The 15341-nt window shown below is 40.4% G+C and overlaps 2 protein-coding genes across 4 annotated transcripts; one reads left to right on the forward strand and one right to left on the reverse strand.

The window, feature by feature from the left end:
• Positions 1–1289: 1289 nt before the first annotated feature.
• Positions 1290–7345, reverse strand: LOC102700866 (phosphatidylinositol/phosphatidylcholine transfer protein SFH9-like). Of its 3 annotated transcripts, none has more exons than XM_040520928.1 (15): positions 7099–7345; positions 6687–6792; positions 6276–6591; positions 6085–6184; positions 5666–5932; positions 4521–4598; positions 4346–4447; positions 4220–4269; positions 4029–4128; positions 3818–3883; positions 3607–3726; positions 3251–3413; positions 2765–3126; positions 2029–2103; positions 1290–1852 (listed from the first exon to the last, which is right to left on the reverse strand). In XM_040520928.1, exons 2-15 carry the CDS (start codon positions 6691–6693, stop codon positions 1832–1834), a joined length of 1827 nt encoding a protein of 608 aa, XP_040376862.1. In that variant the 5' UTR covers positions 6694–6792; positions 7099–7345; the 3' UTR covers positions 1290–1831. The 3 variants fall into 3 exon arrangements, with proteins under 3 accessions (XP_040376862.1, XP_015689568.1, XP_006647810.1); XM_015834082.2 differs by having other exon boundaries at positions 3818–3916; XM_006647747.3 differs by lacking the exon at positions 7099–7345 and having other exon boundaries at positions 3818–3916; positions 6687–7070.
• Positions 7346–8914: 1569 nt separating this feature from the next.
• On the forward strand, positions 8915–12517 carry LOC102701142 (transmembrane 9 superfamily member 12-like). Its single transcript, XM_006647748.3, has 3 exons — positions 8915–9080; positions 9158–9321; positions 10179–12517. The coding sequence occupies exon 3, from the start codon at positions 10212–10214 to the stop codon at positions 12171–12173; it is 1962 nt and encodes a 653-aa protein (XP_006647811.1). The 5' UTR covers positions 8915–9080; positions 9158–9321; positions 10179–10211; the 3' UTR covers positions 12174–12517.
• The last annotated feature ends 2824 nt before the right edge of the window (positions 12518–15341 follow it).

Here is a 15341-nt window from a genome sequence, read left to right on the forward strand (position 1 = left end):
CTGTGAGCACTTTTATGCGGTCCTCATTTTGCTTATTCTAAACGTAAGCGAAATAACTTATTAACGATTAAAAAATAATTTATGGATAAATAATTTATGTAAATATGCTTAACGATATAAAAGCAAATGAAGATAAACTATAATTAAAAAAAATCAAAATTAACTATATATTTAAGTCTTAAATTTTAAATTTTGACATTTAGTTATAAGCAATAAACTAAAAGAAGAAGGGCTTAATGTTGCTCTATTTAATCGTTGATGGAGTACATGACTTTAGGAGTACTGCCCCTACATAAGTGCATTTCTAGCACCTCAAGAATAAAATAGTAGGAAATACAAATGATCTTGATACCCATTTTTAAATGAGGATTGGTAAGAAATGGAAAGTTAGTTGAGGGAGAAAGTTGAACGTAGGTCATTGGAGGGAAACGTTTTACTCGACAATATCATTCTTTATGGGATAAATTTCAAACTCATACCAAATTGCCGCTAGCTAGTCTATATGGTAAAGCACCGTTCTTCTCTCAATATAGATTATAGATATGTGCATATTCTGTTTATAAACGGTATGTTTCATAAGAAAAATATATAAAAGTTACTCATCTAATCTTACGAAGGTATTTTTTTTAACGTTATAATAATTTAGTTATTTATACCATCAAGTTATTACTATCATAAAATGAGAAAATATAAAAAAAAACGTGAGAGAAATAAAAGCCGCAAGTCGTGAAAGCACCTGTAGAACATCACTTTCTCATTCTTTCTATAAATGGTATCTTGTTGTCGCGTGAAATGGTCAATATCTCTGTGCGCTCCCATGACAAGCGCACGCTGTTGTGGACACGTAAAAGTACTGGTTATCTTTTTACTCGCAGGCATGTGGCCATCCTTGTCCATGAGATGGACGTGACCTTTCTCTATCTTCCGTCTGGCATTTGGATGTAGCCTTCTACTCTTTATCACAAAACTTGCCTGCGAGAGCGAACGAGTTTGCTGTTTGCCAGCTAAGTTCGTTACATCATCTAGTGGCACACAGCTCACTGCAACATGCGATCCACAATCAACGGGTGCCAATGGAAGAACGTGCCAGCAGGTTCACAATTTTGCGGAGACCTCGTCCTACAGAGCACGGATTATCATAGTTTTATAACCGTAGATTTGCAAACCCTATGTGTCAACACCAACATGAAAAATATTTCGGTTGACGGTTGCATTTATTAGCCAAGCTCGTCGCCACCCGCCATGTAGAATGCACTTCGGCCGCCCATTTCACCCAATGAAGAAACAAGTGTTGCAACACCATGTCCCAATTATCTGTAATATCTTGCACCATCAAGCAGTGCAGTCTGATGGTTACACTTTACAGTTGAAGGGGTGATGCAATGTAAATCGATCATGTATTAACCATATAAACCAAAAAATGGTATGAGCCGGCCCATTGCCTCAACTGTTCTGAAATGGAAAAATGTACACACGGCAATGATGAGGTACAGCAGATCAGGAGGCCCAATGGGACATTAACAAGAACACAGGCAGATCATAAGCTGTGCATTGGCTCTTTTAAAATTCCTATTGCTCTGTTATAAGCTGGACTATGTTCGGTGATCTTCCAGCACGGTCTTTCTTTATCTTCACAGTTTGCCTCGGTCACCACTGTGCTCTTATTCACACTAAGATTTGCTCGTTTCTTTGATAGATCAAAAGAGGAAAAGTGAGAAAGGGCAACCATGTACAAAGCAATGATATTTGGTTTATGTTGGAAAGCTGCCAGCTGGCATTAGTAAGTCGTCGACCCTTCTTTTCTTGTTTCTGTACATTGCTGCTAAGTTTATTATGTACAAAATTTTCTTCTCTGCAACAGAAACGAAAAAAAAAGGGTAACTTAGCATCTGACAAGAACACAAAGGAATAAATGCTGCAGAATAAATATAAATATTTGAACCATGGAGACAAGTTAAATCACACTATTATGTGAAGAATAAATGAACTCTGGGAATTATTGTAATTATTACATAATGATATGCTCACCCTAAGATCAGACTCCTTTACAGCTTCCAATGTCTCAGCCATCTGCATCTGTCTAATCACTGTTGCATGCAATACCTGGAGAAACATATCCAGAAACACCGCATATAAATAGATGGATATTTCAAATACAGCAAGAAAGGAACATTATGATAATCAGCTAAAATGCAAAAAGATAACGAATACATATCCAATGAATTATAACTTGAGCATGCACTCCACCCAAGCAAACAACTGTATATAATATTCCCACTCTGGCAGTCTTGTATCTGACCTATAGCAGGATTTACATGTGACATGTTAGCATAATTGCACATATTTTAATCATCCTTTAAAATGTACCATGTTTCATTACCAATGGAAGTGATGTAAGATTTGAAAATGCGATACAGTCCATTTTTGGTGTTAATAAAAAACAAGTGGCCCTTGGTGCGATCTCTTGCTAAAATTTTGGAATTAAATAGGCTGCATTGGCTTTTCCTATTGGATAATGTGATCAAAAGGTTGGACTGGCATACTCCATGCAGTTCCTATTGGATAAAGTGACCAAAAGTTTCAGGAGTGTATTTGAAGTATCATAAAACCCGCATTTTTAAATAGATAAAGCTACAATTTCGTAGTTGAATTCAACTATGTCGGTTCAGCAGAAACTATAGAACACTGTATGGTAAAAGCACATTATAGACAACCTTAAACCTACAAAAAGGAAATCAGCACCATAAGGTCCATAACACCATACCTTCTTTGTCTTCTCCAGATCAAATTCAATGCACTTTATCCTGTCAAAAGAATCCCGTATAGCACGATCCTTATCCTGTGGGATCTCTGGAGGCTTTCTACTGAGCTGATTAAACATTGATTCAAGTCTTTCAAGACGCTCTAGACAAGGATTTACATGATCTTCCTTAATTATCTGAAGATCTGCCTGGTTACTGCGCACAGTTGTTGTATGCGGGCGAGTATTTTCCAACTGTTGTCGATGACGGATAAAAATACGCAAGAAGGATAGTACTTTGAGAATTACACCAATAACTTTTCTAGCAAGATATTTCAAGATCCCATGATCTGCATCTCCTTCACCATCATTTGGGGCGTGAGCCGCTAGTTTCAATTCATAATTTCAAGAGTCAGAGGGGCCAATCTCCTTACTTAGACAAGTTAATCAAAATATTAATCGATTGGTTGCATTTAGAGTAGCTCATGCATGCATATTCTGACTGTATACCTGGCTCAGGCAAAACTCTGTTTATTAAGAGATTTTGTCTTGTGTTGTACTGTCCCGACCCATTTCCAGGAAGGTTGTATCTTTTATTCGTCTCAACAACTTCATCTACCAAAAGAGGGTGGTCATCACAACTACCACATGCTGTTGATCCTGACTTCCGAACCTGTCATAAAAACAGGAGTTGAAGTTTGTTGTGGAGCACCATTGGTGATACATGATACTCTATATGCAGGCACATGGTAACTAAAAAGAACATTAACGCCACTTTTCACATCAACCGACTAGCTAGTAGTTTAAGATGGAGCAGGCAAATGAAATTTCTTAAAAGTGGAAGCACAGAAGGACCAAGAACTAACTTCCTCATGAACTGGAGCCAAACTATGATACTCAACATCCTCCTGTCCTATAGGAGATCCAAGATCATCAACATCTGAGCCCGATTCAGCATTTGATGTATAAATAATTCTTTCCGGTAACTGAAAGAAGTAGCATCAAATAAAACGTCACAATAGAATATGGGCCAACTGAACATCCATAGTTCATAGATTGAACAATTGGTAATCTTGCCTTGAGAGCACGCAATCTTACAGAGCCTGTAATTGCTTCTTCTATATCAGATACTTGCCCAATGTCCTTCAACGCAGATGATTCCATGCAATGTACAAGCTACAGTTGGAATTTAGTTCATGAACAGTAGCAGCAAAGTTACAAATTTACCTCCCTTTGTACTGTGCAGACTATGATATAGTAAGAGAAAATAGCAAATTTAGAAATTTACCTTCATTATTAAAGGATCACTCCAGGGGCCTTTGTTGGATCGCAAGCATCCACCCTGGCTAGAGCATGTGCAAGAACCACCAAAAAACTCTGGTAATTGGCTGCAGATATATTTTGGTAAGCCGAGCACACAGAACACCAACAAATCTTACATTTAAAATCCAAATAACATAAAATATTACAATCACCAACCTTGCATCAATAGCTTCAAGAAGTCTGTGTTGGTATTTTGTTCCTAGAACCTGTAATAAATAGTAGGTATTAACACAAAGATCACAAGGTGAAAGGTGAACTTTGAAAGCATGCAAAAGTTTGTACATGGATTTTAGATGAAGTTTTGGGGTCGAGAAGTCCCTTCACAGTGCTCCAGATCAGTTTAAAACCAGGCCCCGCATTTACAATGAACATTTGATGTAGTGTCTGCATGATTTAGGACGCCCTTGGTAGTCAGCATGGTTACAAAATAGGCCTAAATTTCATAAGTAATGCCTACCTCAGGATAGTAATCACCATCTATTTTCTGCATACAGCGCACCAAATCTCTCGCGATCTTGCTAAAGTTCTTCAAACCCTAACGAACATAAAACAGAAGAAAATAGCCAGATGTTATGGAAGTATTTTCCACTATTATGCAAGCAACACAAAAATTAACAGCACTCGTAAAGAAAGGTACTGCTTGAAGAAAATACTCTGTTACTAAAACAAAAACTATCCTGGTCACGTATGCATATATTTAAGGACTGAAATAGCAAGAGACACTGGACCAAAGCAATCCCTCCAATATCAACAGATTTAAAGAAACTGATTGTCTGAACGACTGAACCTATATCTACTGATGATATTCTTATCTTGCATACAGTGGATTTATCCCAAACCCTTTGGAAATTCCACATAAAGAATTAAAATAAAATCCACTGTAAATTTGGTTGCATAGATCATATCAAGATTCCTGGCCGCTAATCTGGAACTAAACTAAGGGGATTGGGAAAAAATATTTTGGTGTTCTTTCTCAATTGCCCCAAACATCGGGCCAGTTTGGATTGATACCAAAACATGCCCTAACATATTTTTGGTAGCTTGTGAATAGTAAATACAGCAGTTTGGTTTGAAGCCAAATAGTTGCCCATGCTCCATTTGTAGAATTCTAGAACTTTCTTCGCTATAGTATAGAACTTGGTTGCACATTGGTAACAAACCAAACATGGACAATATAACTCTACCAACAGATTGGTGGGCTAGAGAACAAAAATAGCCCATTATACCAATTTAACTACGATAATGCTTTCCTTTTAAGAAATTATCCTCAACCCAATATTGTGAAGGATATTTTTTATACACGTCCTTAGTTTTTACTATATGATTGATGATGAAAAGCTAATTTGCAAAATGATGGTTTTATAAATTTATGTCTTTAATATATCAACACCTTAAGAAACTGTTAATTCAGGCAAAATCCAGATTTGCGCCAGTGAATTATTATTATGAACATAAAAGCAGTTTAATGTAAGGCTTCTCAACTAAATAATTTCAAAAGAATGCTATTGTAAAGACAAGCAAGGAATGATGTTCCTTGTCTTCTATTAGACAACTGCTAGCAAGAAGAAACCATAGTAGATAGTGATAGACAATCGAACATACCACACCATGGACATCCAGAATTGTAGTTGTTGTATCAATATGCCTTTTAGCAGCAATTGAGCATGCAGGAAACTTCTCTCGGAATGCTCTCTCAAATTCCTGTACATGGTACTTAATATAGCGTTCCACTGTTGTAATTTGCACAAGCTTACTGGGCTCAACTTTCCCAAGCAACTCAATATAGACAGGCCTTCCTTCCTTGTCAACCCCATGATAACCATGGGGATAATACTGCAGCACTTCCTCTATCTCATGAAATTCAAAATCCTACAACAACAAGGGTTAGATACAATCAGTATACATGTCACAGTAAAGAAATTATATGGTAAGCCAATGTTCAGATCCAGAGTCATTGTAAAAAATGCATCAAAAAGTAATCCAGTATTCAGATCAACTCTAAGAACAGACAGTGTCCTTACTTCCAAAATTGTGTCAGTCCCGAACTCCTTCCTCCAGTGCAGCATGTCAGCCCACATATGTGCTGCCTTTTCGACATCAAACTTCCTAGCTTTCAAGAATCTGGAATGATATATAGATTGGAATGAACAATAAATAGTGGGCATTCGACAACCAAAAATACTTATATGAGAATGTTTCAACTGTTGTTAACCTAAGCATCGTATGATAATCATCATGCCTCTCAGGCAATATGTCCCTGGCAAACAAAACCTCTCGGAAAGAACTGACAGCTTGCTCCTCCTCTGCGTCCCTGACATCCTCTATCGTGATCTTTGGAACTCTGCAGCCCGCTTTTCTCTTCCCTCTCTTCTTTAGCGAATGCGTCAGCCTCGTAGATGCATGCAGCGCCTTCTTCTTCAACGACCGTATTCTCGTTTGCCTTGGCTCATCCTCTAAGATCTCGGCATCCCCTCTGTCCCTCCTCTCATCAATACTGGCTGATATCTCGATGCCATCAGCATTGCTCTCTGCAACAACGCGTCAGAATCCACTGAACATAAGCTGCATTGGCCATTATCCATTAGACCTAAATACCGGCATAATAATCTACAACTGTTCGTACCTGACATTCTCCACAAATGCACCCTCAGATGATCAGACTTCTCACTCTATTTTATCTCAAATAACGCTGATTCGATAATTGATTGAAAAAAACACGAGCCTCCAAGCTGCCAGAGAATTAATACAGATTAAAATTCAATCCATACAGTTGTAGTCGAACAATAACGAACTCGAACATTCATTCGGTTCACGGCAAGATAAAAGCCATGGAAACAGCTAAAACTCGAATCCCCCAGAAAGCAAAAAGGTGATCCGTTCAATCCGCAATAAATGCTCCCGCCGCGAGATCCAGCGGGAGCCGCCCCCCAACCGCCTCGGGAATCACGCGATCGCAAGCAGCTAGATCCATCCAACCGTCCCCAATCCGCGGGCGAACACCTCGAGGCCTCGCCCTTATCCGAATCGATCCGTACCTCGCCGCCGGGAGAGGAGATCTGCAGCTAGCGGCAAGCACGCACGCACGCGCGCGCGCCAGCTGCGGCGGCGGGGGCCTCCTCCGATCAGGCCGGATCGGACGGCCAACGGGGAGGGCGGCTGCGGCGGCGGCGGGCGCTCGACGCGGAGGAGTTCGAGTCGGTGCCCGCGTTTGTTTGTTTGTTTGATCCGATGCGCTTCCTCCGCTCTCTCTCTCTCTCTATCTCCTCTCTCCTTACGCTTCCATGGCCTCCTCCTCCCTATTGCCTATGCGTACTGCCGCTGGCTGCTTCTAGTGCTTTGGTTTTACCGGGTTTCCTTTTTGGTGGGGGCTTTTGGGGCGGGCCCACGCGTCAGTGGGAGGAGAGGCGCGCCTGGGGTGCGTGAGCGGCGTGTGCGCGTCGGGATTGACCCGGCGCGCGCGCTCTCGGTGCGCCCGCGTTGAGTGACTGCGTTACGAAGCCCGGGAGGGGGCGCCGACGCTCACGTGCGCGGCATGCTGGAGCCTGGAGCCGCTGGAGGTGGGAGCCACCGGCACGGAGGTTGTATCATGGCAGAAGCGATTTTTGGCAGAGAAAATTTCTGAGAAATTACAACTAAAAGTTTTGGCGTCTTTTAAGAATAATAAAATTATCTTATATATATATAGTGTGTGTATATATATATATATATACCTAAGGGGCAGAACGAGATTTGGGACAGCTATAGCACAAGCATTAGGTTTATGATCTAAACTCTACATAAGTTTTATAAAAAAAATTTAAAAAGTTAAATTTGTAAAGAAGTTTAGATAAAATAATAGATTTGAGCTCTGCGCGTGACTGCTAGTTGGTTCCGCCCCTCATAGATAGATAGATAGATATCTAACTGCTCCTCCAAAATAATTTGATTTTATCGCTTAGAGTGACATGTCTTGCTACAACATTTGATGATAAGTTCATGCTTGTTGGTAAATTTTCATCATGAATCATTAAAGTACGTTGCTTTCTGGTGCATAAAATACTCATTCTGGTTGTAGTTTATTTTGAAACTTAAGTTGGTACTCCCATTATCTTAAAACATATTTCCCGCTCCATATTATAATAAGTCTTTTTATCTTACATATATAAATTTATTTGTATACTAATGAATCTAAATATTATATAATATATATATATATAAATACACAGATAAATTTAGGTAAAATCAATTTTTATAACCCGAAACAAAAGAGAGTAAAATACTCGTCCGTTGGGTACTTGCAGGACCAGTGTACTATAATGTAGGAGTGGCAGATGGATCCGTCGTTTTAGCCAATATTGTGTCGCATAAATATTTATTTAGAAATTGGTTATTTATTATGTACAGTGATTCATAATTTATACTTCTTGTCTTAAAATAAAATAATCTTTGCTATTTTTTCACAAAATAAACTATCTTTAGGCAATCATTGCATTGCATTGGAGTTTATGAAAGTAGACAACAGATGCATTGCAACTAATAACAGATGCATTGCAACTAAATAAAATAAAATATAAGATAAATGCATTGAGATTTTGATAATGTCGAGGATATTATTATTTTAAGAGATAAGAGAAATATCTTATCCTTAGGCTAAAAATCATATTTGTATTTCTGTGATTGCGAGTCATATTAGTATTCCTTTGTGACCTAACGTTATAATAAAATGTTTAAAAACCCAGAGATTTATTTTTTTCACACTCTACAAATTGATGCTTGATTAGTTATCTATTATCATTTACTAAGTGTCATACTCCTGAGTATCACCGGGAAAAAAATTATGTAATCATCAGATTCATCTTTAGGAAAACAATAAAATTCGCTTGTAGATCTCTTGCGCCTATTCGATCTCGTCGTCTCCTCGGCCTCGGCCTCGGCCTCGACCCCGCGGGTTCTCCCGGCGCACGCCGCCTGCGCTGATCTCCATCCGCGAGCGGAGCGTGGCCGACGTCCTGGTGCTTCCGCCGCATCCTCCTCGCCGGTACGCACACCCCTCGTTCTCATCCTTCTCTACCCACACCTTCTCTGTCTGCCTCAACCTCTTCTTTTCTCTTCTAGATCTGGAAGCTTTCCTCTTCTCCACCACCGCCGCCGCCGAGGATCCGACGTCGCCGCCCCCGTCCTCACCTCCGACGCCGCCTCTGCCGCCGGCCGACGCTTCCGCCTGACGCTGCTTTCGGCACCGCCGCCCAACACCTACTCCGACGCCAGCGCCTTCAGAGGTGTGTATATGCACTCAAAATTTGCTGGTTATCAAAATATATGCAGTGTGCAGCACAACAGCAGTATGCATGTTAGTTGACAAATCACAATGAGGTCTCTAGTTGACATGCACTCAAAATTTGTTGGTTATAAAAATCAGTATAATGTATGATTCCAACTCGGAACTTGTTCAGTCACCTTCTACATGCTATCAAAATTTTTGAACTATACGCAATTGTCTTGTGGCTGTCATTGTGACTGAATTGGATATATGTTTTGGGCGGGTAATACCCACGGGTATCTTGTGCCCGTGTAAAGGCGGGTAAATGGGTATGTCCGTGGGTATACGGCGCCCACGCGTAACGGGTATGGACAGTTTTTATACCCATGACATAGTAACGGATATACCACGGGCATAGATTGGTCCGACGGGTATGGGTATGTGTAGTCAATACCCGTGCCCGTCATGCTTGATTGCCATCCCTAGCCATGCCTGACGTTAGGTGCGCGCCTGTGATCCAGGATGTCTCCATGCGAATTGCTGCATTATATTTCGTTTTCTTCAAGCAGCAAGTTGAGCTGATGGATAATTACATCCCATTTGCTTGTTTCATTTCATGATATCACGTCGTATATGTGTAAATATGAGTGCTAAAAACTTGATAGTATCATAAATTGGATTCACACAGATATGTATTCTTACCGGAATACCTGTCTATTGAATAAGAAAACTCTCTACAATTTCATTGTATCAAATAGTAGCCACAATATCTTTCTTTTATTTTTACATTATACTGTATAGTGATATATTTCCGGCAAATACACCTTTTTTAGACTAACCTTGTGGACAATCTTTCTTTCTTTTTTATTCCTCCAGGTTTTAGGTCAAAATTTCCAGTATCTGCTAATCATGGCCAAAGGCTGGATATTCTCTGCTTTGTTAGTGGTGTTTCTAGTTTTGTCTCCCCACTGCAAGGCATTCTATTTGCCAGGTAGTTACATGCACACCTATCGGCAAGGCGAGGAAATATGGGCAAAGGTGAACTCACTCACTTCCATTGAGACTGAACTGCCATTCAGCTACTACAGCCTCCCATACTGTCAACCCCAGGATGGGATAAAGAAGAGTGCTGAAAATCTAGGGGAACTTCTGATGGGTGACCAGATTGACAATTCCCCATATCGGTTCCGTGTAAATGTCAATGAATCACTTTATCTGTGTACCACAAACCCACTTGATGAGGGTGATGTGAAGCTCCTCAAGCAGCGAAGCCGAGACCTCTACCAGGTGAACATGATTCTCGATAATCTTCCTGTGAGGAGATTTACTGAACAGAATGGAGTGACCATTCAGTGGACAGGCTATCCAGTTGGTTATACTCCGGAGGGAAGCACTGAGGTCTACATCATTAATCACCTGAAATTTAAGGTCCTAGTCCATAGGTACGAAGGAGGTAAAGTCAAGGTACTTGGAACAGGGGAAGGAATGGAAGTGATCTCAGAAACTGATACAGATACGAAGTCTGGCTACGAGATTGTAGGATTTGAGGTCATCCCATGCAGCGTTAAGCGTGACCCTGAAGATATGTCGAAGCTTAAAATGTATGGAAAAGTTGATCCTATAAGCTGTCCTGTGGAGATGGAGAAATCTCAATTGATTAGGGAGAAGGAACGGATTACTTTTACATATGAGGTTGAATTTGAAAATAGTGATATCAGATGGCCATCACGGTGGGATGCATACCTCAAGATGGAGGGTGCCAAAATTCACTGGTTCTCAATCATGAACTCATTGATGGTAATATTGTTTTTGGCTGGGATCGTGTTCGTCATATTCTTGCGGACAGTCAGGAGAGATTTGACTAGATATGAAGAATTGGATAAGGAGGCCCAAGCTCAGATGAACGAGGAGCTCTCTGGGTGGAAGCTTGTTGTTGGTGATGTCTTCAGAGAGCCAACCTCATCAAAGCTTCTCTGCATCATGATTGGTGATGGGGTTCAAATTCTGGGTATGGCAATTGTCACCATCTTCTTTGCTGCATTTGGGTTCATGTCTCCGGCATCAAGAGGGATGCTACTCACAGGGATGATAGTTCTTTATATGTTGCTTGGAATTGTGGCTGGATATGCTTCTGTCAGACTCTGGAGAACTCTAAAAGGAACTTCTGAGGGATGGAGGTCTGTCTCCTGGTCAACAGCTTGTTTCTTCCCTGGTATTGTTTTCATTGTCCTCACTACGTTAAACTTCATGCTGTGGTCAAGGAATAGCACAGGAGCTCTTCCCATCTCACTCTTCTTCGCACTCCTGTCCTTGTGGTTCTGCATCTCTGTGCCACTTACCCTTCTCGGTGGTTTCTTTGGCACAAGGGCCAAGCCAATAGAATTTCCAGTTCGAACCAATCAAATACCAAGAGAAATCCCTACAAAAAATTACTCTTGGCTCCTCGTACTTGGTGCTGGGACTCTACCTTTTGGAACACTATTCATCGAGTTGTTCTTTATTCTTTCAAGTATTTGGCTTGGAAGGTTCTACTATGTGTTTGGGTTCCTCCTCGTTGTCCTCCTGTTGCTGGTTGTGGTCTGTGCTGAGGTATCTGTTGTTCTTACCTACATGCATCTTTGTGCGGAAGATTGGCGGTGGTGGTGGAAAGCTTTCTTTGCCTCTGGAGCAGTAGCGCTTTATGTGTTCCTGTACTCTATCAACTACCTGGTGTTTGATCTCAGAAGCTTGAGTGGCCCAGTTTCTGCTACGCTCTACATTGGATATGCTTTTGTTGTCTCTCTTGCCATTATGCTAGCTACTGGGACCGTTGGGTTCCTGACATCATTCTCTTTCGTCCACTACCTTTTCTCATCGGTTAAGATTGATTGAAGACCATACCCTTGCAAATCTCCAAGGATGACTGTACACTGACTCACTTTAAAGCTTCAATGATTTGATCATGGCATCTGAAGGCCATTTACACAATTGTGATGTCCTAGCTATGTAGTTAATTACTGAGACTATTGTACCGTGATGAATATGATGATGGTATGTACCTGCGGATATGCCTTAAGCTTGCGATCATCAATCTTTTATTTGTTTACATTTTGTTGATTGTGCAAGTGCTTTCTGAGAAGACCATGAATTTTACTTACCATATCAGTGGTACATTATGGGGTGATTGGTTCGTTATGTATGTTGATTTTGCAATCGACCAGTTCTCATGTGGCTTGTTTTTGTTGTGATGACTTGCCTCCCTTTTGGCAAGATTCCATACAACATGCTAGTTTTACTTCTATTATTATGTATGATAGTTCATAGACACATTTTTACCTGGACCATTTCAAAAGCGAGCCGTGATCATTTTATTTCGGCGTGCACAGGTGTTTCTACTCTTTTATTTCAGTCCTAGTTTTATATCTACCCAGTGCCTTCTTCAATCTAAATAATTTCTGCATTCTGCAACAAATAGTTCAGATACTTTGAAGTTTGAAGCATGCTTTATTGGATGTTTTCACACGTTTCGCCATTATTGAGTGTTGTAAACTTTTGGTCCATATCTTCCTGGTTTTATACTGTTACGTAATGTAGTACTAATGTACTACGCATGTAGATACAATTGAAATATGTGGTAAACAGTCCATTAGTTCTGAGTGTTCGTGCTTACCTGTGCAACGTGAATGTCTGCCTGCATCTTGCTAGGTGAATGTGTCTTACCTGTGCAACGTGAATGTCTGCCTGCATCTTGCTAGGTAAATGTGTCCTTTCAAATGCTATATTTTTTGGTAGCTTGAACAGATGGCTCTATGTTGATGATCTTCAGCGAAATTCATTATTAGGCAACTTTGGCATTTTCGTCATTATGACCATGGCTGGCATCTTTGCCTATACCAACGACATCATCGTAGAACAAGATGAATAAATCAGCGGCACCTAGTGCATTGGTCGAAACAATGGTAACATTAGAATTATGTAAACATATCAATTAGCCCTGCAGGAAGAACAATAAGTTAATTTATAATCGGTACAATCAGATGCATAATGGTGCATACCTCACAAAACATACATGTGTTACAAGAAGCAAGATAATACTACTGGAATTGTAACATGCACTGGGGAGTACTCCAACCTACTCCAGTTGTAGCTTATTTACTTGGTGTCCATTTGTGATTCGTGAGGGCAATTATCCTGATTAATCACTTTTTTTACCAGACCTTGAAAACTCTCCGGCACGATGAAAACCCCTCTGTTTTTATTTATTTATCACGGTTGATCATCATTATTTTAACTTTAGTTATTAATAACATTTAAATGATTAATTGATGGTTAGTGAAAATTATACAACAATATATTTGTCACATCACACATTAATAACATAACATATTTTAGATATATATAATATTTTTTTCAAAAAAGATGAACTATCAAATATAACAAACAAATATCCCTAAGGGTATAAAAGTAGAGCATTTTTTCCATTCTTATGGAGGTACTAGAGAGGTATCACTGTTTTCTATGTAAAATTTGGTATTTCTTGGTACCTTAGATACTAGAAGGTACTAAATTTTACATAGAAAACAGTAATATCTCTTAATACCTACTCAAGGATGGTAAAATTGCTCATAAAAGTAGGACAAATATGGAGAGGAGGGGGAGAAAAAAAGAATCATTCACAATCATTTGCATTACGGGAGTAGACTATTGTGCATCCATGCAGCTTAAACCTATGTACCGGCTTGCTTGTCACGCTGTTCGCTCGAAGGCACCTCTTGCTTTTCGTTCATCTTCACTCACGTTTTTCGTGACCAACTCTTACGTGCCAAACCCTTCGGACGACACTGGGTAGTTGTGGAAAAGGCATGGTGGAGGTGTGGTGGTTGGCCGCCGGTGAGGAGGAAGGGAGACTGCGCTGTGCAAAGCCCGTAAGACATCCATGTAGATGGGCCTAGATTTCGCCCTCGACAAACTAGGCCTAAAATGTGCTCTTTTGCAAAAATTAAACAGAAAGTCTACAGAACAGATTCATACCCGAATGAGAATTCTTATGCTGCTTTTGATGGCAACGCCACTCCACTGCTCCATCTCCACCTCCGCACTGCTTCGCGTGCCGGCACGGCGGCACCGGCTTCGTGCTCTGTGCCTTCCCGGCACTCTGCAACCCCTTGCACTTTCTTATCCCGTGGTGTTAATGATAATAGGCAATATCAACTGGTATCATATTGTACTAGAAGATAACATGTAGCAATGATACCAATAATACCAGTGGTATCGATTAGTATCATTTGCTTCATAACTTATCCCGTCTGGACGAAACCCCGTCCTCTAGTCGGCCCTGTTATTATCAGGAGCACACGAGTATATATACACCCGTTGCTTGTATGCCATCTAAATAGTCATAAAAAATATGGAAACATTTAACAAGATAGTTTAATATGAGTTATACCACTCCACCAACATGTAAGCTTAAATTCATCTTCTACAAGTTGTAGCAAAAATAACAAAAACAATTATGAATATGCGTATAGTTAGTCTCAGTTTTATTTTTTTTTGCTACAACTTGTAGAAGTTGAATTTAAACTTGCATGTTTGTGGAGTGATATAACTCATATTAATCTATCTTGTCAATTTTTTTATATTTTTTGATGACCATTTAGATGACATGCAAGCACACGTGTGTACCTATACTCGTGTGCTAAAACTGTTTCCTGTTATTTTCAGCCCTCTTCTCATTGACTCTCGATCTGGCTACCCATATTCAATCTAACGGCTTACGTACGACCTAGTCCGTGCAACTCTTTCTTCCCGGTGAGCGGTGATCCCCCACCGGCGGCCGGGTTGCCGGCAGCACCCTTTTAGGCCATGCACAATGCAGTGAGGATCCCTGCCCTCCATGTAAGATAAAGCTATGGTTGGGATACAATACCTACACTGCACAGTTTGGAGGGAACCATGACCCAACCCGCACCTCTCTCTCCACCGAACACTCACCTCTCTCTCTCCCCACCAAACTCAAGACCGACACTGCTTGCTCACTCTCTCTCAAGACCGCTCCTCTCC

Source organism: Oryza brachyantha, chromosome 2 (genome assembly GCF_000231095.2).
Source record: "Oryza brachyantha chromosome 2, ObraRS2, whole genome shotgun sequence".
In the NCBI taxonomy this organism is placed as follows: Eukaryota; Viridiplantae; Streptophyta; class Magnoliopsida; order Poales; family Poaceae; genus Oryza; species Oryza brachyantha.